Genomic DNA, 25,938 nt, shown 5'->3' with positions numbered 1-25,938 from the left:
ACCACTGTTCACACACCCAGCACCCACGTTAATTTCATGGTGCCTTCCACCGAGACACCCACCATGTCAGTGGTCCTGAAAACCTTGTTTTTTCCATCACATATAAAATCTCTGCATTTCAAAGGGGACCACTTAAACTCACGGAGCTTTCGCTCCCCCCACTTTGTGTTTTTCTTAGACTAGAAATATAAGAAGCCTCACCCAACTTAAATACTAAACAGATTCAGAAATCAATCTAATATATACCTTTATAACAACTTTGGGAGCCATTCTACTATTCCGAAAACTACAGAGATCAAACAGATGCCATATTTTTACAGAGCTACTGAAGGAACTCAAAAATACGCATTTGACATCTCCAATCCATTAAACAACTAAACCACTTCTGGCCATTACAACGCTCATTGTCAATTAAAATATTGATCTAACAAGAGCACATGGGATACAGCGGACATGACAGCTCCACATTCTGACCTAAACCCACCTAAACCCACCAACTGGCACCTGCAAGCAAGGCATGCAGAATCAAGCTCCCTACGAGCTGAGCGCACAACTGCATTTAAGATCAGTTCAATGCGCAATCTGAGGAAGCCCAAGATCACAGAATCATTAATGATGGAAAAGACCTCTAGGATCATCAAGTCCAACCGTCAGCCCAACACCCCCAGGCCTCCTAAACCATGTCCCACGTTTTTTGAACCCCTGCAGGGATGGTGACTCCACCACTGCCCTGGGCAGCCTGTCCCAGCCCTTGACAACCCCTTTCAGTGAAGAAATTTTTCCTAATACCCAATCCAAACCTCAGCATAAGGCTAAGGCTTTGAGCAACCTGATGTACGGAAAGGTGCCCCGGCTCACAGCAGGGGTGTTGGTCGAGATGATCTCTAGAAAGTCCCTTCCAACTCAAACCATTCGACGCTTCTGTAAATGCCAAGATATTTCAAACCTACTTTTGTCAAATCTTCTTTCCAGAAATTACTAGTTTGGGGAGATGTGCAGCACAACAGAAATCTTTCATCATCATCACGGTTCTCTACAGCCCTGCCAGTACCTATTTTGTATGTTCTACTCACTCACCCAGATCTGTGCTTCACATATTTTATTTCCCTTCTAACCTTTTCTGTATTCCCCTTCTGCAAATGTGCATGCTTCCTCCTGCACATACCTTCTGGATACAGAATGTAACCTCTGATCCTCTGTTTCAAAGAGACCAGAATTCCTGACTTCAGCAGCTGCATAGTAAGAAATACCGCATATAGCTTGCTGTATGCAACAGGCAGCATCTCTGCCTGAACATGCTGCATTCCTGCGCTCCTGCTTCTGGACCCCCACCAGCCCCACACCCTCTGAAGATCCGTACATCTCAGTACCATTCTAAAGCAACCTCAGTACCCTGAAGATTCCAAACTCCTTGAGGTAAGTCTCTCCCTCCTGTAGGGCCACACCTCATTCCCAAGGGAGTAGAGCAGTCTGCCCGCTACCGCTCCATCCTACATCCAAGTGGAAACGGCTGACCTGTTCTTTGGTCTACCAATAAAGGGTGTCTTGTACATGGAGTCAGAGTGCAAGAAAAGCTCTGGCACCCGTCTTTAGAGTTTGCCAAACAGTAAGGTCATGTATCCAGAAGTTGTTTAGAAAGACACGTCCTACCCGTTACTACAGCGATACAGCCTCTCCTCGGGCAGAGCAGCAGTTAAGCTGCGCACGTACGGCAGCTCGCCACTACTGCTCTCTGCACACAACTCAGCACTATGCTAAATACCTTGTCAAAATCCTTCCAAATATTTTCAGTGACCTCACACTTACCTGAACACCTTCAAGACTGTATTAGGAAAATATACCAAACTAATATGAAAAACCATGCCCCACCACTGCTCGTACTGGACAGTGGTTTTAAGCAAAACTGTGGTGTGTTTTGTTTTTTTCAAAACAAGACGACAGGACATGTTTGTAATGAACTTTGCAAATGCACTTTCTACCTCTCGTAATACCCACCAAGGAGGGGAACCAAACCCATCAGTGAATTAAGTGGGAAAACCTCATGAAGTGAGTAACCCATTTTATCTTACATCAAATATCTATTAAAAACTGAAAGAGCTATAAGAAGACAAAGAGCTATTTAAAATATAATAAAATAACCTAATAATAATATAACCTTCAACCAAAACAGTCATTTAATTTTTGTTTCATTCCATGCACATTTAGTTAAGTGTTACATTCATGTGATGGACATCATTATTAGCTCTGTCTCAGTGCAACTTCACGCTAAGAGATTTGAGATTGAAAGCATTCCAGCGGAATCTAGCTACTACCTAAAAACTTACACTTAAACTCCGTATTTTTAAAATCCTATGTCACACCAATAAAAAAACAGAAAAAGAACATGGGAAAGGATTTAGACATTTCCCAGTTTCCACATGATCCCTTGTCTTACATTATAACGCCACCACAGGAAGAATGTCTGCTTTCAAGCATCATCTTCCCTATGAACAAGTGTATGTCGCTTTAATATTACAGACAGCTGCAGAGAAGGAGGAGTAAGGTGAATTTTTTGTAAGAGCGGCCCTGAAAGGCTAGCATGCCTAGCAAAGCCTGGCTAATGCCATGACATGATCTTTCTAGTCTAGAACAGTTATGCTGTTTTATGGAGTGCATACCCAAACACAGAGGGACTTGCAGAATAAACTCCTGCTTTTTTGTGTTTCAGGACCAAGGTTGTGTAATATAAATCCACAGCTTGCAGAGATGCAGCCACCATTTGCATGTTGTTTCTTACACAATTCATGGGTAAGAAACACATAAGACATGAAGGCCCTTTCATTATGGCTCCAAAATGACTTTGCCGTAACAACATAACCCGCTGCCCTACTATCAACAGCAAACCCAAAACGCCACCTAACTTTCAGCTGCTACAAGTTTTGAGTTAAGAGCTCAGATTTGGAAGGTCTATGCACACATATAGAAGCCTATCACATCTTACATGCAAAGCACACATACATAAAGTTCCTAATTCTATTCACACCCATTCCACTACCCAAATAGATTAGGGGAAAGATCATTTTTACTTAAGATGCATCTACACGCTTACATATCAACTCATTTAATGCTATCCCCTGAAAATACATTCCTTTAAATATCCTGTAGCCTACAGTTGCCTTAAACTACAGATCTTGGTGTTAATATTTAGCCTTACAATTATGTTATAATGTAAATAAGCTAAAAGCAAGTCTGACTGAGGAATAAACTATGCACTGAACTTTGAGATAGCGAAAGGGACACAAAGAATTTTTGCGCTTAAAAGAACCTACCTGAGAGCTTGAGTCCTCGTTCACCAACCTGAGTGTTGTAACCATTTGGCATTCGAAGAATAGCATCATGGATTCCTGCCAACTTGGCTACCGCATACACCTGTTCTGGTGTTGCGCCGATATTGCCGTAGAGCAGATTGTAATAGATAGTATTATGGAAGAGAACAGCATCCTGCATTTATGGAAAAAATATTTTAAACAAGAAACCATCAACAATAGTTTAAAAACTGTCCCCAGTCCATGCAAGAAATCAATACAGAATAGCTTATATTTTTCTACAAAGCCTGAAGGTAAAAGTATTTGGGGAAATTCCCCAAAAATGAGATTAATACATTTTGTGTCCTAAATATATATGTGTCATGCATACTTTTACCACTTTGCTAACTCATTATGGGTGGTAAATCAACTATAAAGCTAAATCATTTAAAGCTGGAGGCCATTTCTCATGAAAAAGCTTAAACACATTTCAGAAATTGGATCTATATGATGATGCACATAAACCCATAATATTTCCTGGAGAAAGAAAAGAAAAAGAAGCAGCAGCATGGTGACTTTCAAAGGAACTAGACAATACCACTGCATTAGGATTGGCCTTCATTGAACTGCAGTGCCAAAATACTAAGAATTACTATTACAATGGGCTATGTGGGGAGAATGGAACATGGCATACCTGAGGTACAACTCCTATTGCCTTTCTCAGGCTTTCCAAACTGACATCTTGTATGTTCTGTCCAGCAATATAAATATTTCCTTTCTGAGGTTCATAGAAACGAAATAATAATCTCACAATTGTGCTTTTCCTGAAATTGAAAAGCATTTAAGGTAATGTTACGCTCCTGGTTTGCCATTTACAATCTCCAAGCAGAACTGATCTCACTAACAAAAATAATAAAAAGCGAAATGCAAGAACAAATGCATTTAAAAAGCAAAACTCTGCATAGTTGATTGGCGTATTTAGTCCATTTACCCACCCTGACCCACTACCTCCTACAATGGCCACTTTCTTTCCTGCAGGGACTTCAAAAGACACTCCAGCAAGGACTTTCTGCCCCTCCAGGTATTCAAAATGCACATTATCAAAGGCAATGGTAGCAGTCTGTGGTGTGATCTGCAGGGGTGGAGCCAGCTCTTTGTCCTATTAAAAGAAGAGTGCCGCTTTACATGCCGCCCAGAAAGTACCTCAAGCAGTTCAACAAGCTGAACAGTCCATTTCCTAGCTCCGAAAAAGGCAAACAGACACTCCAACTTGGATATGTTGAAAATAATTATAATCTGCCACACAAGTGAAATCGGTTTGTTCCTCCTTTTCCCCAAAGAAGGTAAAAATTTCTGCTGTAAACACTCTGCTTCACAACTTCTTTTGCAGTAATAAATTCTGCATCATTAATTACAAATAAAAATTCAAGCACAAGGCATGAATACTTAAATACAAAAAAAATCTTAATACAAACACAGCTTCCGTGAAGCAATTGCTGTCACTAAAAGGTTTTGCAAGAGAAAAAGCAGCTGCTATTGCACTAACTGCACTTAAAGAAGAGGCAGAACAGCATCCTTACGCAACATCTTTCTTGAGCAGAAATTAAACCTGGAAGGTAACAAACAGCGTGAAACGATGGCATTGCCAGAAAACAGCCCTATTAAATACCCAGAAACTTTAGGAAAATAAGCTACTACTTACTTTAATTTTGGTATCTACACTGAGAAGTGTAAACAAGGTATTCATATCTATAAGTGCTTGTCTTGTCTCTCTGTATACTGTTCCCAGGAAGTTTAGGGGAAGAGAAAGCTGGAACAGCAATCCATTCACCATTACTAGATCTCCAACAGAAAGGCTGCCTTAAGACAAAATGGATGTGAGAGAAGAAGGAGACTTGAAGGGTTGTCTTGTTAGGAAGCACCAAAAGACTTAAAAAAATAATCAAGTCAATCAAGTCTAGTTTCTTTTATCCCATTTTTAAAACCCGATGTTTCTACAGTAAACAAAAAGCATTCGCAGAAGATCAGATCTTATACAGGAAGGTGCCTGAAAACGAATGGCAATGTTTGGGTGAGTTTCACTAAAAAAAAGTATATATATAAAATAGCACCTGGGAAATAAGACTAGCAGCGTATCAGAAAATTCATGGAAAACATCAGATTGTAAAGTTGTAAGCTCCACAGAGAGAAACGTAAGAGGGCCTAAATAAGTTAGAAGGGGAGGAACTAACATATGAAAGCAAGATTCAGAAAAGACAGTCTTAAGTGTAATTATAGACAAATCCAAATGATAGAATTTGTCATGATCAGGGGAGAGGACTTTCATACTACATACAACAGAGCTGCTAAAACATATAGTGAGAAGCTCTGGGCGGCTTAATATCAAATACACTGATCAAGGGAACTCAGGATGACACACTAGCAAAAGGTAAGTACCGGGTCAGTTCAGCTGAATCAGGTCCAGAAAGATTATTTAAAGCCGTATTTCTACCATCCTGCTTAAAGGCTATTCTCAGTTTTGTTAAGGAGAGCCATAAACTGCACCTACTAATTTATCCATTCACAGCGTAACTCCTCCCTGTCCTGGCATCTCTTAAAAAGAGCAAAGGAGATGCAAGAAAGACAACATGATATGAAGGTCTACTCTTCAAACACAACTGGATGCTAACAGTGTTTAAAGCATCATTTTTATTCTAAAACCACCTTGCTTTAGCAGAGCCTCATCCCCATACTGCATTCATCTACTGTATTTGAAGCTTGTACTGTATCTTCCTAAACAAGCAGGCTTTACTTTATGTAGTAAATTAGACAAATATAGATGAAAAACTCTAACATACAGAAACAATTCATTCAACGATGTGCTCTTATTAATGTAAGGAAAGTGAAGGACACTGCTAATAAAACTCCTGGAGACAAAGCACACAGGTACACGCACGTTGGGGAAAAGTTCCGAATCTTGCCAACATGGGAAGGAAGACGGGTAAAAAGAAAGGACCTTTACAAGGTCCACAGAAGTATGTATTTATAGAAGTGTCTTTCACTATCCTTCAACAGAAACTTCCCAAAGTTAAGTTTTCTTAGGATCTTTCTCTAACTGCTAAACTTTTAAAATGTTTAATAAAATCATACTAGTTACGGATATATATATATAAAAAATGGAATTAATAATACTCTAAGAAGCAGAAATATCCAAAACTCTCAAGCAAAAAGTCTCACATCCACCACAAGTTAATTAAAATCAACACTTCTGTTATGGATGAATTAAGGTAAAGGAACGTCATTTTTAGCTTACAGACAGATGAGTTACCTGCGACAATGCCCTGGCTAGCAAGCACCATGATGGCCGTTAAGCCAATGCTAAATATAGCGCTCTGTCCAAAGTTCAGGAGAGCTAGAGTAGAGGTAGTCTTCAGGGAGGCATTTTCATAGATCTTCAAGAATTCATCATACCGTTGGGCTTCATACTTTTCATTATTGAAATACTATGATTACACAAAAATAATAAACGTCACATTCTCAAACATACTAGACTGTATATTTAACTAGTTATGAAGTTCAGTATAAATACATTACATGCACAGATACACACACAACCCCTCTTCAAAACTTCTAACAACTAAAAAGAAAAGAAGATAAAGGATTAGTGTGCGAAGACAAAAAACCACGAGCAAACCCTAGCACGTTCTGCACTGGGAAAGGAGACAGTACGGAGATCCCTGCCATACTCATATATTCTAGTGACACTGGGCATCTGTCTTGCAGAACTTCTACCTCATTAACATCAAAACCATACACCAGCTGCCACGATATGCTAAAAAGAAGTTACTGTCCTCCATGTGCTAGAACAACCTTGGTACTGTGATGATGGGAAATTCTCTAGACCAGTACTTCTCACACCATGTCTACCTCTCGGTCCTTCTTCAAAGCTAACTCCACTGCTTAGCTTTCCAGTTCTAGCTCTCCAATTAAAAAAAAGCATAAAATAAGAATGAGCCTGGACAATTTCAAAGCTGTCCACAGGATTTTTTTAATAATAGCAGTAGAGGGACCAACAGAGACCGTTCTTTCATGCAAATGTTACAATGGAGTGCTACAAACCACAATAGGTAATGAAAACAGTGCATATGGGCGTTTGAGAAGACAGCATATTGCAGGCTGATATTCAGAAAACAATTCTGCAAACAAGTGAAGAGAAGCTTCTTCCAGATTTTAAGTTCATCTTTTGCAGAAACCGATGGCCAAGGTGCTTCCATCATGAAAGAAGCTTCTCGTTCTTTATTAGCAAATAGATTTTTTTTTCAAGCCCCACTAACAACTTTCGTGCTACTCTGTCAGTATCATGTAATACTCTCCAATTGAATAATGTTTTAAAAATATGCTATTGCTCCAAATATGTAGCCCTAGAAAAGATGAATCTTATGACTCACATTCCTTAGGCTGACAGAAGTAAGACAAAGAGCCTAGTAGTAAAGATTGGTCTTACCTTCACAGTCTCATAATTTAGTAGCGAGTCAACTGCAGCGTTACCCGCATCATTATCTGCTTTGTTCATTTCTATTCGAAACTTAGTCCTGTAAAATGGAGGCTTAATACAGTCAGGAGTCCAGGCTGAGGAAACAGTAAGTACCCTGATGAATCAGAGGGCATGCCTTACCTCCACTGTGTAATTCCTATTGTGAATGCTGCATAGGCTCCTAGCGTCCCCAGGGTTACCAAAGCAAACTCTGCACCACATTTGTAATACTAGAATATTTAAAATAAAAGGAAAAAAATAAAGCCACAATGATTTTCAAGACTTTACTGTTGTCTCAAAATTACGATAGCCCCAGACAAGAGCTCTGAGGGTCCCTCCCAACACACGCCCTGCTCTGAACAGGCATAAGCTCAAAAGGAAAGCAGCAAGGAGAAGGGTATAGATAAAAAGGTAGGAGGAGATAACCAAGAGCTAGTGTATAACCTAATACTGGAAAGTCATTTTTTGCCATTATAAAACACACGTTGCTAATGTTTGTGCTGCTATCGCAAGTAAGTATTTGTTTACATGCTTTTTGGGTGGATTTTGAAAGAAAGCTGAAGATTGCAGAAGAAGAAATAAATGGCCTTGCAAAACAATTTATGAAGCATTCTCTCTACTGCAGGGTACATCAGAGAGAGAGGAAAGCCGTGAAGATGGAAGGCTGGCTAACAGCCAGCTTGATTTGCAACTTCCAAAGGTTATAAAATTTAACCCAATATCAACAGGGGTTTTAACTCATATAATTGCACTGAAATTTGATTAAGTTCTTCTAAAAAGAAGGGGAATAAACAAAACAAGATCCTTGCTTTTAATTTAGTCTAAGCTCCATAATAGAGATTTAGATTTTAGCATATAAATATTCAAAGATCCTGATTTCAAAGACAGTAAGTGTGATTTACAAAAGAAAAGTTTAAAATTGAGCTTATTAACCTTAAAACCTGCAAGAAGGAGAAGCCTATTTTCCAAAAGATGATTTTCACTTTTATGTTCTGGACAAGAAAAGACCAGTATTCAGAAGAGAGCAAATAATCACTCCCTCTTCTATCCTCAACACACATTCCTGGACATTTATATTCTGCTTCCTCAGTATTTACCCACATATATTTGATGCTTGTGTGCAGAGTTTACTTTTCTGATTTCATTTTTTCAACAATTTTGAAGAAAAACATTAAAAACTATCCACATAAATACCACTGGCTGAAGACAGGAGTTAAATATGAAAATAATTTCAAATGAGCTGATTTAAAGTACCTAATATTTGAAAATTATGGATTACTCTTCTTTACAGTAGTTTCTTTCACAACCACCTTGTAAATTCAATTATTATTATTATTATTTTATTATTAATACTCAGTAGACTTCGGTAAAAGAAAAATCAATGTATTTCCTAAATGAGACAATTTCAACTCATGAAGAAACAACACTCACCAGAATTCCACTGACTAGTGCCACTTCAAACATCGTAGGTCCCAGATTAAATACTAAAGCGCTAAGAACAAAACTGATGCCTCTTGTTCCTCTGTCGATGGTTTTTGACAGAGCTCCGGTTTGCCTGCTTAGATGGAATGCCAAATCCAGGTTATGGAGGTGCAGAAAAACATTCTTCGCTATCCTTCTGATTGAATTTTGAGCGACTTTCCCAAATACTGCGTTTCTAGCTTCATTAAATAACGCTGCCCCAGCTCTTGAGATACCATCTAAAAAAAGATGAAAAAGTTTACAAACTGAAATAATCACATTTCCAACTTCCCTCCATGCATGAAATTACATTAGACTCAGCCTTTATATATTTTCAAATTTGTAGTTCAAAGGTAATTCATAGTTAATTGGTCCAAAACTTTACGCTATTTTTCATTTATAAACCATTGCGCACACATTTTAAATCAGTTTCTTTTGCAGCTGGTTATAAAATAGAGAAGGATTTATAATCCAGAATCATTTCAATAAGCATTATTTCATTTTTTAATTGGAATACCAGAAGGAAGGTCACAGAACATTAGAAACAGACATCAACACAGAAGTAACTACAAAATACGCATCCGAGACGCTTGGCAGTGCAGAGGTCGGAAGCTCTGCTATCCAGCTCCCTTACTGAACGAGGTTAATGCTTGGCAACAGATTTGGGAGTCCCACTTACAGCCGATGAGAACAGCAGTTGCCACAGTTGCCACTGTACTTGGTGTATCACCGAGGTTGAGCACGTTTCCAGATACCTGGTTGAGGTTGTCTACTGCATATTTAAACATGAAGGGAACCAATATATTCATCGCCTAAAAGCATAAGAATACCAATTAGTCCATATGCATTAAAACATACATCTCTGTAGCATGACTATTTTTTCCTGAAATTGCTCTGCTGTTATATTTAGTTCTTAACCACTTAGAGTGGTGAGATGGCTCTCTATTTCAAGCACAATATTCTCCGTACTATTAAGTCTTTACTCCCGGGACTGCAGGGTTAGTTTGTCTCTCTCACTGGCTCCTTTTAAATATCAATTTCTATCCTAAACAAATTGAACACTGCAAAGGCACTTAAACTGAGGCTGAGCACTCAGTACAGCAACGGCATGACTGGGAAATGAATCAAGCAGCAGACACCGCATCACGCGTACTCGCAATGCTACTAAATTATGTCATCGTTACAGGTTGGTTGCTCTTTGTGATACTGGCAACATTCAGTATGAAGAACTATTACTACAAAAGAAACGACTCACCCACATATTGCTAATACTGGGTCGAGAGGTATTAAACCAAAGCTCTAGTGAAGTTAAAGAAGGTAACCTATCCTTTCTCTCTTCTGACTGTTGATACCACCTTGATGTTTAAATAACGCTTTCCATTTGCAACATCACTATAAACGCAATATCGACATTAACCCTAGCATTTGGCACAGCAGCACAAAAGACTCTGTATAGTCTATAAGACAGTACAAATTACGTTAAAAATATGAGCTTTCAAACAGAATACTGAAGTCATATCCACAACCTAACACGCAGTACGTCACTAGGTATTTTTGTAAGAGCACCAAAACCCAAATGCATCTCCTCTTAACAGTGGTGTCTCCTCTACATGTGAAAGGCGAGACATCTAGATACATAAAGAGACCAACTTTAGGATATTTTATTTGCACAAATGTAGCATGAGAAAACACTGAAAATCTTAAATAAAACAAAATTCTTAATTCTTGTTAATATTCCGTTGTTACATCACTCATTCGTACCAAGAAAAAAATTTACTGTTCATATAATTAATAGAATTTATTAATTCAAACTGCTTCGAACTGAAGATCTGAAAATAAGGTATATGAATTTTTTAGCAGTTGAACAAGCATGTTAAGACCTACAATCTTACAAACGCGGCAGATGTTAAAATACTTCACAGCGAGCTGACTTTGCTTAAGGTTGGGGCTTTTTTTCAATATTTGGAAAAAAAATTGTTGGGTAGGTGACAAATTATTTTAAATGAGAAGAAACAAAAAACCGAAACAGATTGACAAAGATATTTCAGCGCTCTCCACCAAATGTTTTGTATAGTGACTCAGGTCTCAGTTGTATTGAGGGACGTCTGTCAGAGCTGAAAGCCCAGTGAAAGGAAGTGTAAATTAACTGGATAAAACTAGGTTTCAAGCAAAAAGAGTGGTAAAGTCTTTCATAACTTCAGCATAAATACAAGCTGGAAGACAGGCTTTTAGTAAGCATAACAGCTGTCCCAGTATCAAATATTCCCAGTGTTACAAAGTACTGTAGATGGTGGAAGACAGGTACTTCATCAAGAGGGGAAACTGGAGTTTTGAAAACACTTGTTTTAACTACAGGATTAAAGAAAAATTTTTAAGTGTTTTTTTTTAATCTGTTCTGTTTATTTGCTCTAGATACTGTTTTATGCAAAAGTTTTTAAATGCAAAGAGGAAGGAATCCATTTTCTCCTCTTCCCTCCTGCGTCTCCCCTACGAACTACACTAAGCAGAAAAAGACAAAAAGGCGGCGGGGAAGACTACCAAATTCTCAATACGGCTTAATCTAGACAGCTCCTGGGAGGAGACAGGTGAGATCAGTGAGCATCTAGGTGAAATTATTACTGGTTAGTTTGTGACTGAAAAAAGAAAACAGCTGAAAGATCAGGTCCTACTTCAAATACATTCTTCTGGAATGTATCCACTGCAAGCCTGAGAGCCGCTCAGCGCCAGCTCCCTTTTTAATAGATCAGAATTGTGGAAATCTCCATTAAAAAAAAAAAAAAGCCAGGACCCGAGGTTAGCATTACCTTCAGAAAGCCAACAAATACCATCAAAGCAGCAGTATACCATAGTGTCTGATAACTTAAATTATACACAGCAGACGAAGGTTACTGCCATTATATGCTTAAACCTTAAGCATAAAGCCCTGCAAAGAACCGGGGATGCGTTAACAGAGATTTTGATTCTTTATGATACTGGAATTCAAATCCCCCCCTCCCTTCCCAGTATAACAACAAAAATCCTACTTTTCCTTCAGAGTTACTGAAACTCAATTTTTGGGTGGCACTTTGTTCTTAATAAAGACGAATATACTACCATGTGTGTTACAGCGATGACCAACATGACAAAGTGCAGGTTTTCCTGGGAGAGACTACTGAGTAGAAAATAAGAGTAATGTAATGCAGATTTTCTTCATTTGCTGCAGATTCTCAAAAATCCTTCTGCAGGGATTTTACTCTGCAGTAGACTAAGCTACACTACAGGTAGTTTAGAAATAGAACTACAGACACATTTTAAAGTCCATTTAAAGAAAAGAGATGTGTTCTCTAAACTGCAGTTCTCCACTCACAATTAATCTAACCGGTAACAGCCCACAATTTTGCAGAAATGTCTTCTTTTACATCAATATAATTCTACCCAATAGAGTTTTAAATGAAATTTAAAGCCTGGTCTCAGGTTATAGTTGTTCTGACTCCTGGAGGGTAAAGCTTGAATAAGAACAAGGCAGCATGGTATTGCATTTCATTAGCAATCAAGACAGTCTGCTTTCCAGTAATTTAAAAAAAAAATAGTTAATCTTACATAGTTTGTAGCAAGAGAGATGAGAGGCCATTATTAGACACAGGCCTTTCCTACTCAATTTGTTAAGTCAATGAGATCACATTCACATTAATGGAAACAAAATTTCAGCTTTCTACTTAAACTCACAGCCATCTCTTTAGTAGCCTAGGTTTGCTGTCACAGAAGAAAAAGCTTTAAGCACACCTAGGTACATTATGAAAAGCTACCATGCAAAACAATTGTCTTACGCAATACATATACATAGGTTTCCTTCCTCTTCCTAATGCCTGAAAGCTTGATAACAATTCCATTAAAAGACCCTTTTAATATAAATTTGTACATTTTCTATTTATAATTTTGAATTAATAGCTTATCCCTGCCTGAATTTATTGGAAAGCACATACAGCACCCATGAAGTCATCCCAACTCAATTGCCCACATTTAACAGCGCGTTATACTGTAATGCATCATGCTTAAATGAGTTTAAACATTTTTTTAAATGACTGCACTGTTTTAAGCTGACAATGCATCATCATCTCTATTCCCTTGTGGCACTGCACTACGTTTATGGCAAACAGTCTTATCTTTCATTTTGCTCTTCCCAGTATTTCTTGTTTAATAAAGATGATGAATGAGTGACAGGCTGAGCCCCAACAAGATAAAACCGGTCTACAGTGAACTCCTCTTTTGCCAATAATTCAATGAGAAACGTTGACATGAAGATGACTGAATTTATCTCTGGACCAATATAATGTATGCATCCAACAATTCCATTGGTGAAAATAAAAACTCCATCCCTTATGGGGGTAAGGCTGCTAAAGAAGCTACAAACTGTGGTCCAAAAGGAGGAAGCATCTGGCTTCACGCTTTCTTCAAATTTAATGGTGACCTGAAATGTGGGGTGGGGAGGGGGGGAATTTAAAACTACATTTCACCTGAAACTTCTCAAAAAGCTAACATTTTCAAAAGGTTTGTTGTAATTAGCTAACTCCACCTGAGCCCACAAAAAGGGCTCCAACACCAAGAACATAGGTACATTCCTAACTGATCGGATAGATACCATTATCTTCGCACGCAGACTAAATTTGCAAGTACGACACTTGTGCCTTGCCTCCTTAGCCAAACAATGTCTTCTCTTGAAACTTACAGAATTAGCAGTCAGTAGAAATGCAGATAGTCTGAAAGATTCCTCTGGCTCATGAATAACACATGCTTGGTCTGTGACCAAGAGGCCAAAAACCATTACAGGCTGACAGAGGTGACAAGCGATTTTGTCATATTCATGTGTTTAATCCAGCTTCTCAGAAGCCCAAGCACTTTTTCTTCTTGTGCCACAGGAGAAAAAGGAAAGAAACAGAAAAGTAAAGGAGCATTTACTATACATACCCCAGCAGAGATGACAAAAAATGGCAGAGGGAATGTGGAAAAAAGAAAAACCAGATATGTAGAACCTGAGCAGGCTAATCTATGTCTGAAAACATAGATAATGCCTTGTGTACTCTTCTCACCTATCTTCACATTGCATCTTTCAGATCGCACATGTCTAGATAGGCTATAAATATTTAAGATAAAAATTTAAAGCATGTCATAATACAACAAATCTTCCAAGAAAAAAAGACCTTACTAGCCCTAGAGCAGACTCTGTCCTGTCAGCTCCCAGTCATAAAAAGCCATACAAACAACTCGCTTTGAAGGCTAACAATACTACTAGCGGTTATGTGCAGAAAAAAAGGAACCAAAAATCACAATGATTTGCTCAATGACAGGCAACTGGGCCCCACAAAAGGAGTCAAGACAGATTGTAACTGCAGGCTCTTCAGTAACTGCACACAAACTGGCTTTTGTTTTGAAATTGAATTTTACTGAACCAGAAGATTTAAAGAGGGCAATTATTTCTCAAGCAGCAGGACAAGGAGGTATGATCTCCAGCTTTTTTGTCTTCTGTGGGTAAGCGAACCCAATCAAACTGGGTGTGAACTCCTAATTTTTTTTCCTCTGACTGAGGATTTCATAACCCACCTCTCCTCTGTGATTTCTCTGGAGTTTTCTTAGAACAAAATTGAAGCCACCCTACGGCCTCTGTCTCAGAGAGTCACCATTTGGTTCTTTTCTTCTAACTGGAGAATTTATAAATATAGAGGTATAAAACCTCACTAAACTCTTTTGTCAAACTCAGAAGAAATTGGCCAAAAGTCTTACAAAAGTATTCTTTATTGGGGAAGGTGACTAGTAGCAGGCATCACGATCACGTAGTTCTCTACGTGAAACCCCTAAGAATGAGCAGCCTGTAGACAAAATCCATAATAAGGATGTAAACGCTTCAGATGCAGACAAGTTCAGAGCGAACAAAGAAATCGGGCCAGGACTGCAGTGAGGAGAAAGGTATGCTGGCATTCTTGCGCTGACACAGCTACAGAGCACAGAAACTTTAACAAACGGCTTGTGTGGTCTATCAAATACATTGTAATTAACCTCACAGGCAATCAGAACAAAGCAGTCCCAAATGGGATAATGAGGAAACTGCACAGGATTATACATGGTCCAGGCAAGCTACAGGTAAACTAATTTGTATTTAATTTTCTCTAGGACATAGTGACCTTTAGTTTTCTCTGGAAGAAAAGCAGATGCTCAGGGCTCAAAGACACAACAGGCTTACAACAGCCCTGGAACTATCGCATGTCAGTTATGCCACAATAACTACATGCATGCGTAGCATGTGTAAAGTATGAAGCAATTTAAGAAAATTTACCCCGCAAGAGTGGACATAGCTCAGGTGATGAGGTGTAACTTGTTAAATTGCAGTTATTTGAAAAATATTTGAGTTCTAACACAACTTTGCTATGATAGAAACAGAACAAAGAACATTAGCAAAGGATAGCTAGAAGACATCCATGAAATTTTTCACCCCAGGCAGTTATCATATATATTCTGTAGAGAGCTTGCTGTGTTTTCCCAATGAAATCCTTGTCCGCTGAAACATTCTCACAAAACATTTCTGCTTAACAGGCATCTCCTAAAACCTAGGCAAAGCTCAACGGGTTTTCTGCTGGGAATCTGCTCTGGACAGCAGGGCTTCCAGGCTGCTTTGCACAGAATCTGAAGTATGAAATTTAAGAGAACACTTAAGAGAGATCCAAACATCCAGTTACTTCCCCAAAGAGCAATAATGTGTCCGATTTTCTGACGGGGGAAACATCTCTCTCTCCCAGCAGAAATATCATGGCTCTGTATTATACCAAATACAGAGCTATTTTGCAAGAGTCAAGCATCCTGGCCATCAATTTCGTTTTCATTACACCCCAGAAAGCTGCTTGAAACATTAACAGATTTCCTAAAAGCAAGGTACAATGCTGCCACATGCAGGATTAGCTTCTGGATTCACATCCTCCATCACATTCATATAACCCTACAAATTAGGAAGTGGGGGGAAGAGCAGAAGAAAAAAATTACTTCAAACTACTTGCAAAATTGCCTTCAGATTATTATCCACATTACCAATAAGAGGCTTTAAAAAGAAACTGAGTGAGAAAACGTTTCATATCCATCAGGTAAATGGGGTATTCTTAAATAGACATCACAAAACCTCAATGAACTAAGCACAGTTAAATATAATAAACATTATTGTGAGGGCAACTGCACAGTACACAAGGCAAAATGCACCCTGCATCTGCATTTTGAGCAGATCATTTCCCAGACAGTTTCAAAGCGTAACGGAAAGCACTGCTGTGTATTTTGCACGGGCATACAAAAAGGTGGAAGTTTACTTGTACAGACATGCCGTATTCTGCATGTTGTCACCTGCATTATCAGCAACAGAAACCAAAATATCTAGTGTAGCCAGTACCAGCTAGCACCTCATAGACTGCTCACAGGAGAGCTGTAGACCAAATGATTGGCCTTTCCTCTTCAGCTCAAACAAACGAGCACACGTCTCTTCCAAGTACTCTTATCACCTACATAACCGCAATTTGTTTCTTCTCTCTTTTCATAACATGGCAACATTGCTGAATGCTAGTAAGCTGCTAGTGCAACCCGCTTAAGGGCTAAAACTCATTGCTAAGTAGCACCTGCTTTAGTTATCCCAGCAAGATACTAATATTAGCTTTGTGTTTGGTAAAAATTGCCATGCTTAGAAGCGACCCAGTGGAGCCATATGTCTCAATGAAACTTAGAAAATTTACTTCCAATATTTTGCAATCAAAATTTTTTTTTCAAAAGCAGATTTTTTGCATGAAGTTAACATTTGCTCTTCTGAATTATTTCCACAAGGTTTGCACAAAATTTGAATTATATCCTCCATTAACCTGCAGAAAGATTTTGCATATCTATTTCTTTCTAAAAATGAATAAACACTATTTTTGTTGGAGGCAAGGGCATTAGAGATCCTTTCACAGAATGAAGTAAAGATAAGAGCAACAACCGTTTCATTATCAAAAGACTGCAAGAAAACTCATTTGAGTGAAAGCATGGTTCAATATAAAAAGTTATACAGCTTCTTTCACATTAGGACACCAGAGGAGTCCCTGAAACAATAGAAATTCCACTGTCATCTCACAGAGAAATATGAAGAAAGGACTGGCGCCCAAGTCCCCCTTTCCGCAGCACAGCAAGAGTAGGTACCACCACGCTGCTCAAGTTCAGAGTTGAAAAAGGCACAGAGCCTTGCAGAAATCCTGTTTGACAGATGAGCACCACGCAAGAGGAAGAGATCTGTAAGCAACCTTTAACTCACATTTCCCATGACGTATGATGTAAATTATTAATTGGTGACGGAAAAACCTGGACTAAACTACTGTGAACAATGGAAATAATTCTGGTCATTGTCATCATCTCCCCGACCATGCACATGTGTAGCACTTGCACACACACTGCTAAAAAAAAATCCAAGCTATTAATTCTAATACTATATGCTCCTTGTACAGGAAACGGACATCTTAAGATTGTAAAAGCCCTCAAATAATAAAAAGAAAAGAAAAATATTCCTTGTATGAACTCCAGATGAATAGTAACTACCACAGTACAATGAAGTCTCTGTTCTTACCTTTGCACTTGCTAGAAACCCCAGAGATACGGCTACTCTGGCTCGCAGGTCTGGTCTGTCTTTGGGCCACACGTAAGACAACATTGCTCTGATGATCTTTTTGGCATCTATCTCTTTCAGCTATTGGAAAGAACAAACAAAAGCATCGCATTATAAAGAGACCCCAGGAAGCAAAATAACAGCATAAGAATGAATTTTATACATTTGGATCACTTCCATATTTTACTTGATAGGGAACAGACACTTAATGTTTGAGACTGGACTGCATATTAAAATTTCAAAGGGTAAGTTTTTTAGGTTTATATCCACGACACACTATTAAAACAGATGAATTGTTCTTATTTCACATGCCCTCAAGAGTGCAAGTATAGCTAGCCGTAAATGGAATACAGAGAAAGCCACAATTCACTGCAGTTGAAATACTTCGCAGAACAAATAAAGTGACCATTCTTTTTCATCTTCTCAAGATTTCTGTACAAAATGCAAGGGCTTCTGTTTTCTTCTTTCAAAGCTATTTTAACATAGCATAGAAATAACAGGAGGGAAAATAAAAATAAAAAAATTAAAAAATTAAAAAAATTAACCAAGTTACAAAAGTGAAGGCAAGAAGGAAGTCCGAAAGGTCTACAATAAGCATAAGTAGTTTGGAGATCATTCAGTGATTCATAATAGAACACAGTACTTAAATCATCGGTATTACAGCAACTCAAATGAATCTCTGAAACCGAACACTTACGCTGAAATGTAAACTGACCTGAATATAAACTTCAGCTAAGATGATTCGGTTGCATTACTACAAATTTAAGCATTTCCAACAATCACTTTCACAATTTTTTTGGCCTCTTACAGCCTTTGCAGAGAAGTGAGAAATACTCTTCTTCTGCTCATGTCTTTTAGGGCATGTTTTCAGGAACCCAAAGGGTCATCCTTCAGTGGGTGCCCTATGAACCTGAGACTACCAGCAGAAAAACTATTCTAGTGGCCTTAACTCAGCTTCCAATGTCACCACTTCATTTAACAGAATGGCCCCTGAAGTTGGGTAATCAGGCTTCACGAGGCAGATGATGTATATGGCCATATGTTAGCTTAACTGATTGTATCAATTTTTAATGAATTCTTCAAATCGGTTCTCCTCTCCGAACCTCAAATTTTGCTCTGAACAAGACCACAGTTAACAAGTCTACTTGAAAAATATTACGGGGTTTAGTTTGGGATTTTTTGTTTGGTAGTTGATTTTTTCTTTTTTTTACAGAAATGTAAGTTATTTTACAGATGGATAGATGTCTGTATCACTTACACTTGACATGTATTCCACTAAACTGCCAAGCTAATATATTATCTGAACCTAAACCCTGCTACCCAATTGAGAATAACAGCAGATGCAGTAACATGCAGCACAAGTATCAACACCTTGTTTTTCTGTGTTGGCTACCCTGGGGTTAACTTGAAAGACATGAAGGTTATCTAAAGCTGAAGGGAGGGCAGCAAGTAGCAGCTAATCTCTCCATTTCAGGCAATATTTTGTAGTTGGGGAGGAAGGGACGGAAAGAAAAAGCCCACACCTTTCAAAGATGGCTTTTCATTACAGAAGTCAGTAGAAAAGGGAAGTTTTACAATATGTTTTAATGCTTCCCTCACTAGATTGTGTACTTCAAACGTTCCCTCCTCAACTCTGAGGATAAAACAAATTTGAATAGAAATTCTCTGTTAAGAACCAGCGTGAATGAGCAAGAGAAGAGAGTTCTGTTAACAGTTAAGATTGCTGAGGCAACCAGGGAAGCCAATCCTATAAATGTAAGCTTTTAAAAGCACCGGAAAATTCATCTCAGCATTTCTAGTCATAGCTTCAAAGAAAACCAAAGGGTAAGACATATTGCATTTTGTCAACAATTGCAAATATATTGGAGCATTACACAGTATAAGCACACTTCAAATGACTTTTAAAAAAACACATATATGGAAGATTTGTAAGGGAAGAGAAGATGCAAAACTGTTTCTGTTGTGTCCTATCCATTCAGGAGATGCAGGTATCTGCCACAGCATACACATGATTCCCTCCATCTGAGCCACGGATATGCGTAAATAGCAGTTCAAACATTTGGAAGATATCTTTGATCACCACTTACAGGTTAAAAGGAAGTTAAAAAAAGGGTACCACATTAACACAAAAGATACTAGTGCAACCAGACCAGTTCTGATTATATGTTGCTATTGGCTAGTCAGACTTTGCACAGAAAAGCTATTAAAAGGAACAAAATACATTGGCCGCACACAAGGAACCTATTTCTGTTTCTTCATGGCTCTGAACAGTGGCAGAAGTAAATCCATTCAGAAAAAAGTCATAAGGCAGCCAGTCATTTGCCAAAGGCCTTGCAAAGGAACAAGAAGAAATATCAAAGGAGATGCAAAATGCACACATATTACATCAAAGTTTACCATGAAATAAATGTTACTGTTGTACAGAAACACGAGTTGAAAGTGGTTTAAACATGCAAGTGGCAACATTAAGAATTAAAATGAGCAATCTGTTTAATGGTCTCAGGCCCTTTTTTGATTCTCTGTAGTATATAAAAAGGTTAAGAGATGCATTTATTTTACCTCCTTTTAAGTGGCAGTAGTGTTTTATATTTTCTTTCAAGGCCTATTTCTTCAGAAATGGAAGGAATGGAAGGAATGGAAGGAAAAGTATTATAAACCTAAGATAGCAGGGAGCAAAGAAAAGCCTTTTCTTATTCTCGAATGCAGCATGTTTTTAAAACGCACTACCAAATACTGAAGACTACAAAGGAATAAGCATTGACCACCTTCTTGTCATTTCCCCCCATCCCATCCAGGTTCCAGACCTTTCAAAACACCTAAAGAGGGGAAAAAAGAAAGTCATCATTCCTCTTCACAATCTCCAAGATTACCGAGTATTACAAAGTATTCACTGGGCTGACCCTGTGACTTCACAGATAAAGCCTATGCCACGATGATGAGCTATCAAGAAGCATGATGGAAGAAAATGGTAGTTTGACTTGCATTTAAGCTGTTGTTGCTGATGAATAAAAAAAGACCCGGTTCTGCCTCCCTTCCTACTCACTCACAAAGCTGTATCATCCTCCTTATTGTAGTAGCACAAGCTGTCTTACATCTGCATGAGGTTATTCTGCAAACCACCAACAGCTTGCTTCCTCCCCTGCTTTCTCTTCTCCTCTCTTTGCAGCGCTCAATTGTACAGTCCCAGCCCATTTCTCACACCACCTCTGGAGCTCATGAAACGCCTTGATGAACTGATTCAGCTCATGAAACTGGCAGAAAACTCTTCAGTGTTTGTTGCAGGATTCCATCTCAGTGAAGAGAGCCAGATAAATTCAGTAGCATGAGAAAAAGCATGGCTGAGAACAGAATTTACTTTTTTTTTTTTTAACAGCAGGAGGCATTTAGATTGTTTCAGTCCACAATATGCAGCTTGCTGTGAGCCCATGATATGGAGCTTGCTGCTAGTTGTCTGGGAAGGGAGGGGGTGTTCCCACCATTTGACATGTTATTTTTCAGCTAGATCACTTCACACTAGCTCACCATCTGACCATACAGTGACTTACGTACCAAACAACAAGGTGAGGAAGGCAGTAAGATTCTTTTCTCAGTTGCCTTATCAGCTTAAATAAATGTTAAACGAGGGCATGAATTTTCCTTCCAAACTTTGGGAAAAAAGTACTCAGTCTTCTGTCTTTGAACTATCCATCCCTCCGCAGGAGGCAAGCAATGACTAGCAAGCTAAATAGCAACTGAATGAAATGGTGGTAGGGGAAGGCTAATTACCAGGGCTCCTTCGTGACTATCAGTCTTTCCATAAGAAAGTAATAAATCTCAGCAACAAGTCGGGCAGCACAGTTCTTATTGCTGCCTATCCTATGTACAAAAGACTAACACACACAAAAAAAACCACAAAGGTGGTAAAGAACAATACTGTTTTCAGCTTCAGTATTCAGCACATCAGCTGCTGCTGCAAGTAAAAATTATTTTGTAAAAAACCCAGATGTGTAAGCTTCTATCCCAGTCACTTGTGAGAGGAAGGTAACAGGCCCTTCATACTCTGTGTTTACCCTTAGTATTCAGTCCTGTATCCCCCAAAGCTGCTATAAAAGGGGCAATTTAAACTATCGGTCCCAAAGCTGTTTTCCAGAACAAACAGGCTGGTTTGTAAAACAACTATTGGAGAGAGGAAGGTATAAGAGAGCTGACATGTATATCACCTGCAGTTTTCCTAAAAGCATAATTCTAGGGGAAAAAAAATTCTCACGGTAAATTGGGTGCCAGCACCTTTACATGCTGAATACAAGGGCACGTATACACAAGTGCAAGAACTGCACTTGTAACATCACATCTCCTTCCCTTCATTTTTGTTGAGAACCTCTTGGCTTTTGCAACCAATGTTACTCTTTGTTTCTTCCACTCTTCATGCATTTCACCTCACCTACAGTTAGGTCTTGCTGCTTTCTCCTGGACAATCCTTAACAGCTGTTATGTTTAGTTAGACAACAGCCTTAACTGATAATGTCCTATATTAATTACTTTTAGCTCTATTTATTGGAATAAAAAAGTCAGGGGATTGGCTTAGATGGGAATAGCTGCAGGTAATGGGTGAATGGAGAACACCACTGGGATATTTACACTGCCTAGCAGACTAAAAGAATATCAGGTGGCATCAAAATTTCTGGCTAACATATTCCTAGTGAGTTTTAATGTTAAGGAACATCTACCGTTCCTTAACATTAATAGCGTTTTGGTAAACAGAACCTTCCATTTCCTCTCTGACCAGAGAAAACCCTAAAATTTAAAATTATCTAACAATGCCAAACTGTAGACCTTTGAAAAGTAGTAACTCCAAAGAAAATACATGATGATAAAACATATAATTCCTATAACGATCAAATATATTTGTCCTCGAAGTTGTCCAATGCACAAAAAGGGGTTCAGTTGAAAAACGTCTGCATTGCCGGAAATAGCTTTTAAAAGAAAGAATAAACAGCCCCTTGTGGTTTTGAAGATAGGCCAGTTCTGAAGCTGAGTCTGTGAAATGGATTTGCAACTGGATCATATAGGGGTGAGTTTGTTCAATGTATATACAAAAAAATCTTCTCCATGGAGTTGTGAAAAATGAAGTTATTACAGCAACAGGAAACATTGAGCCAATCAACATACGCATGCGAACAGAAATTCTAGGAGGAAAAACCCCCAAGAACAAATAATTAAGCCCAACACATGCATGATCACCACAGTGACAACACAGGGGTTAATACCCTCCTCCCATTTACAGGAGAAATACAAACCATGATAATTATATTCCATAACATATATAATTAGGGTAAACACAGAGAAGGATAGTCTGCTAGATTTAAGGTCTGTTTTGCCTAGGAAATCTTCGAAAGAGCCTATACCTGTTGCAAGGAGGGTCTTAAAATTAGACTAAAGTTAAGGTTACATGCAGAGCCAGTAGTACTACTGACAGAAGCCGTCCAGTTACTGTATTCCCCTGTGCCTTGGGCAGAAAAGATCACAGATATTTGCTAAAACAAGCTGGCTATACTTTAGGTTATGAATTTCCCTCTTACTACCAAAGCATAAATTTTGGTAGCATCTCTCCTGACTTCTGCCTGTAGCACAAACAGGTTTGGACTCACTGAAAGGATAATTCTCAGATTCTCAGATCAAAATTTAAGAGGAAGTCTTAGGTTTTACTCTTCAGTTTCTTGACAAATGAGGCTGTAGGAAATACATCATCAGAACAGCTAAGCATGAGCAAACCAGCCCTGAAAGACCTGGATTCTGCCCTGAAATTTCAGTTTGTCATCAACGTGGACTTCACTAGTTTTAGGAAGATCCCACCCAAGTTTGAACAAGTCATAATCATCACACAAAACCGTTCTGCAAATACACAAAATACCAGAAAAAAAGTTAGCACAGGAAGGGAGAAAATGGAAGTTACATAAACTCAAGAGCTAATAAGAGATACTGCTTCTCTTTACATACCTATCACAATTATTTCAACATGTGCTTCCTGAATATAAGTACAGTCAAAATGTGTCAGATGTATTAACATTAAATCTAAGTAAAAATACATGTTGTTTAATTACTTCCCCCCCGCTTGCTTTAAGTACAATTTTACCTGCTGGTGCACTAACTTGTATCCACAAGCCAATTTCTACTACCCTGAATGTCAAGTCACAGGGAAATACCAGTCACAAAAAACAACAAACCACAGTAACTTACAATGAACATACTTTCTGTGAAAAATAATCTAATATAATGCAGGCCAATTTCGAAGGAGTGTGTGACACTAAGACTAGTTTTAATAAAACAACCGAAGCACTTCAACAGTTATTACAAACATTTGGTGATTCAAGAGCTAGTAAGCCTACATCAACAATTAAACAGTATCTATTCTACTACAGTAGTCACATATCTACCAATACAGTTGTCACATGTTTTATTTAAAAAGCAATACTAATTAAGCAGTTTTTTACCCCTTCCTTTGGATCTGTGTGAAGCCCTCCACCTGCATGACCATGCCAACACATTCTCTTTTCTGTCAGTCGCCACCTCGGGAGGATCTGTGTGAAAATGAAAAGTCAATTTGCAAGAACCTCAGGAAACATGCATGCAAAAGCCAAGAGAAAGAATACCACTCTGTTCCTCGCCCCCACCCCTCCCCATCCTCCAACTGCATCAGCTTGCTTTTATTAAAGATATTACCTCTCTCTAAAAGCCTTGCCTTGCTTAAGGAAACAATAGTAAGAAAGGGATGATAAATAGTAAAGAGCATGTTCCAAGCAGCCAGGAGGTAAAGATAACAGAGCCTTAAATATTTCAGTTAAAAGGACACCTAAAAACTGAAAAGTGAACTACAGAAATTAAAGTTTTGGAGGATAACTGTACTCAGGCACATTAATGAAGTGGAACACACTTAAGCAGAAATACTCTTTCCAAGTATGTGAAGAGTAACTTTACTTGAGGGCAAAATAAATAGATAAATCCACTTCACACTTCTCTCTATCAGGATGAGAACGGCCTCCCAGTGCCACGTGACAGGTACAAGTTAACCCGGTCCAGAGCACCTGCTGCAACCCATGTCCAGCACATACAGGGGCAGTCAGGGAAAGAACCTGCTTTTTAAAAACAAATGCTCACTTCTCTTAGCATGTGGTCAAGATTCCCTGCTAAATAAATACAAAGAAAATTTCTGAATTTATTAATGCACATAGATGTACTAAAAAATAATAAATCACTATGACTGGGTATTTCTCCAAGTTCAATTTCAAAGTCCCTGCCACAAACAGTGGCACAAGAACTTTTCAAACAGAGTCTGCATTTTGTTTAAAGGATTTGCTACATGTTGACAATTTCTGTGTTCAAGTTAGGTAAAAGCTCTTTAGGAGTCTCATTTTATGTATATGGTTTGATAAGAGACCTCAGGGTTTCCCAAATCAAAATTTCACTTTCCATACTTAAAAGAAAAATGTTGTAAAAAACAATCTAAGCAGATTCCATGCCTTGAAGGCCCAATGACCCTCAAAAGTTTTTAGCTGCTTAAGTCACTTCTACATGTGTATTTTTATTATAATAAAATGAAAAGCAAGACAAATACATTTCCTAGCTTCATTCAAGCAAAGTGTGTCACTAAGAAATGTGCCATAATTATTCCATGGACAGTGAAAAATTGCATCTTCCATATGTTTACATTAGTGTTGAGGCAAGCAGACCTCATAGGAATAAGACCCTGACACATCCTGGCACTCAGGACGATGAGAATTCATTTCTACGGTTTCTTGATATTCCACAAACTAAGCAGAATTTTGAAGGAATAAAGCTTTCTGTGCACTGGTGTTTTCTATGCCTGACAACATGAATCTAAGTATCAACACACAAAACATACAGTTTTAAGAACTCTTCTTTGTAAGTTACTGTATTGTCATTAGTTTCTAGAGATTCAAAAAGACCTCGAGGAGAGTGCAACAGTCTGAAGCTTCCAAGAAAAGTTATCTCCTTTTCTAGGGGCAGAAATATAACTTGCCATTTAACTTGCTGCGCTTCAGAAC

General features: G+C 38.4%; 1 protein-coding gene across 2 annotated transcripts in view; it reads right to left on the bottom strand.

Moving 5' to 3' along the window:
- The window catches only part of ABCB7 (ATP binding cassette subfamily B member 7), a 41,168-nt gene that overhangs the window by 7,402 nt on the left and 7,828 nt on the right, over positions 1-25,938 (bottom strand). For both annotated transcript variants that reach the window (XM_075106266.1, XM_075106267.1), the window contains exons 3-13: positions 24,367-24,453; positions 17,858-17,977; positions 9,938-10,070; positions 9,229-9,497; positions 7,939-8,027; positions 7,768-7,855; positions 6,592-6,766; positions 4,987-5,144; positions 4,280-4,443; positions 3,979-4,108; positions 3,309-3,480 (exon numbers count right to left, since the gene is read on the bottom strand). In XM_075106266.1, the coding sequence (XP_074962367.1) occupies positions 3,309-3,480; positions 3,979-4,108; positions 4,280-4,443; positions 4,987-5,144; positions 6,592-6,766; positions 7,768-7,855; positions 7,939-8,027; positions 9,229-9,497; positions 9,938-10,070; positions 17,858-17,977; positions 24,367-24,453 (1,585 nt within the window). The remainder of the gene's footprint in view (positions 1-3,308; positions 3,481-3,978; positions 4,109-4,279; positions 4,444-4,986; positions 5,145-6,591; positions 6,767-7,767; positions 7,856-7,938; positions 8,028-9,228; positions 9,498-9,937; positions 10,071-17,857; positions 17,978-24,366; positions 24,454-25,938) is intronic.

Source organism: Phalacrocorax aristotelis, chromosome 11 (assembly GCF_949628215.1).
Source record: "Phalacrocorax aristotelis chromosome 11, bGulAri2.1, whole genome shotgun sequence".
Taxonomy (NCBI): Eukaryota; Metazoa; Chordata; class Aves; order Suliformes; family Phalacrocoracidae; genus Phalacrocorax; species Phalacrocorax aristotelis.
Note: the sequence above shows the minus strand (reverse complement) of the source record. Positions and strands in the feature narration are given on the sequence as shown.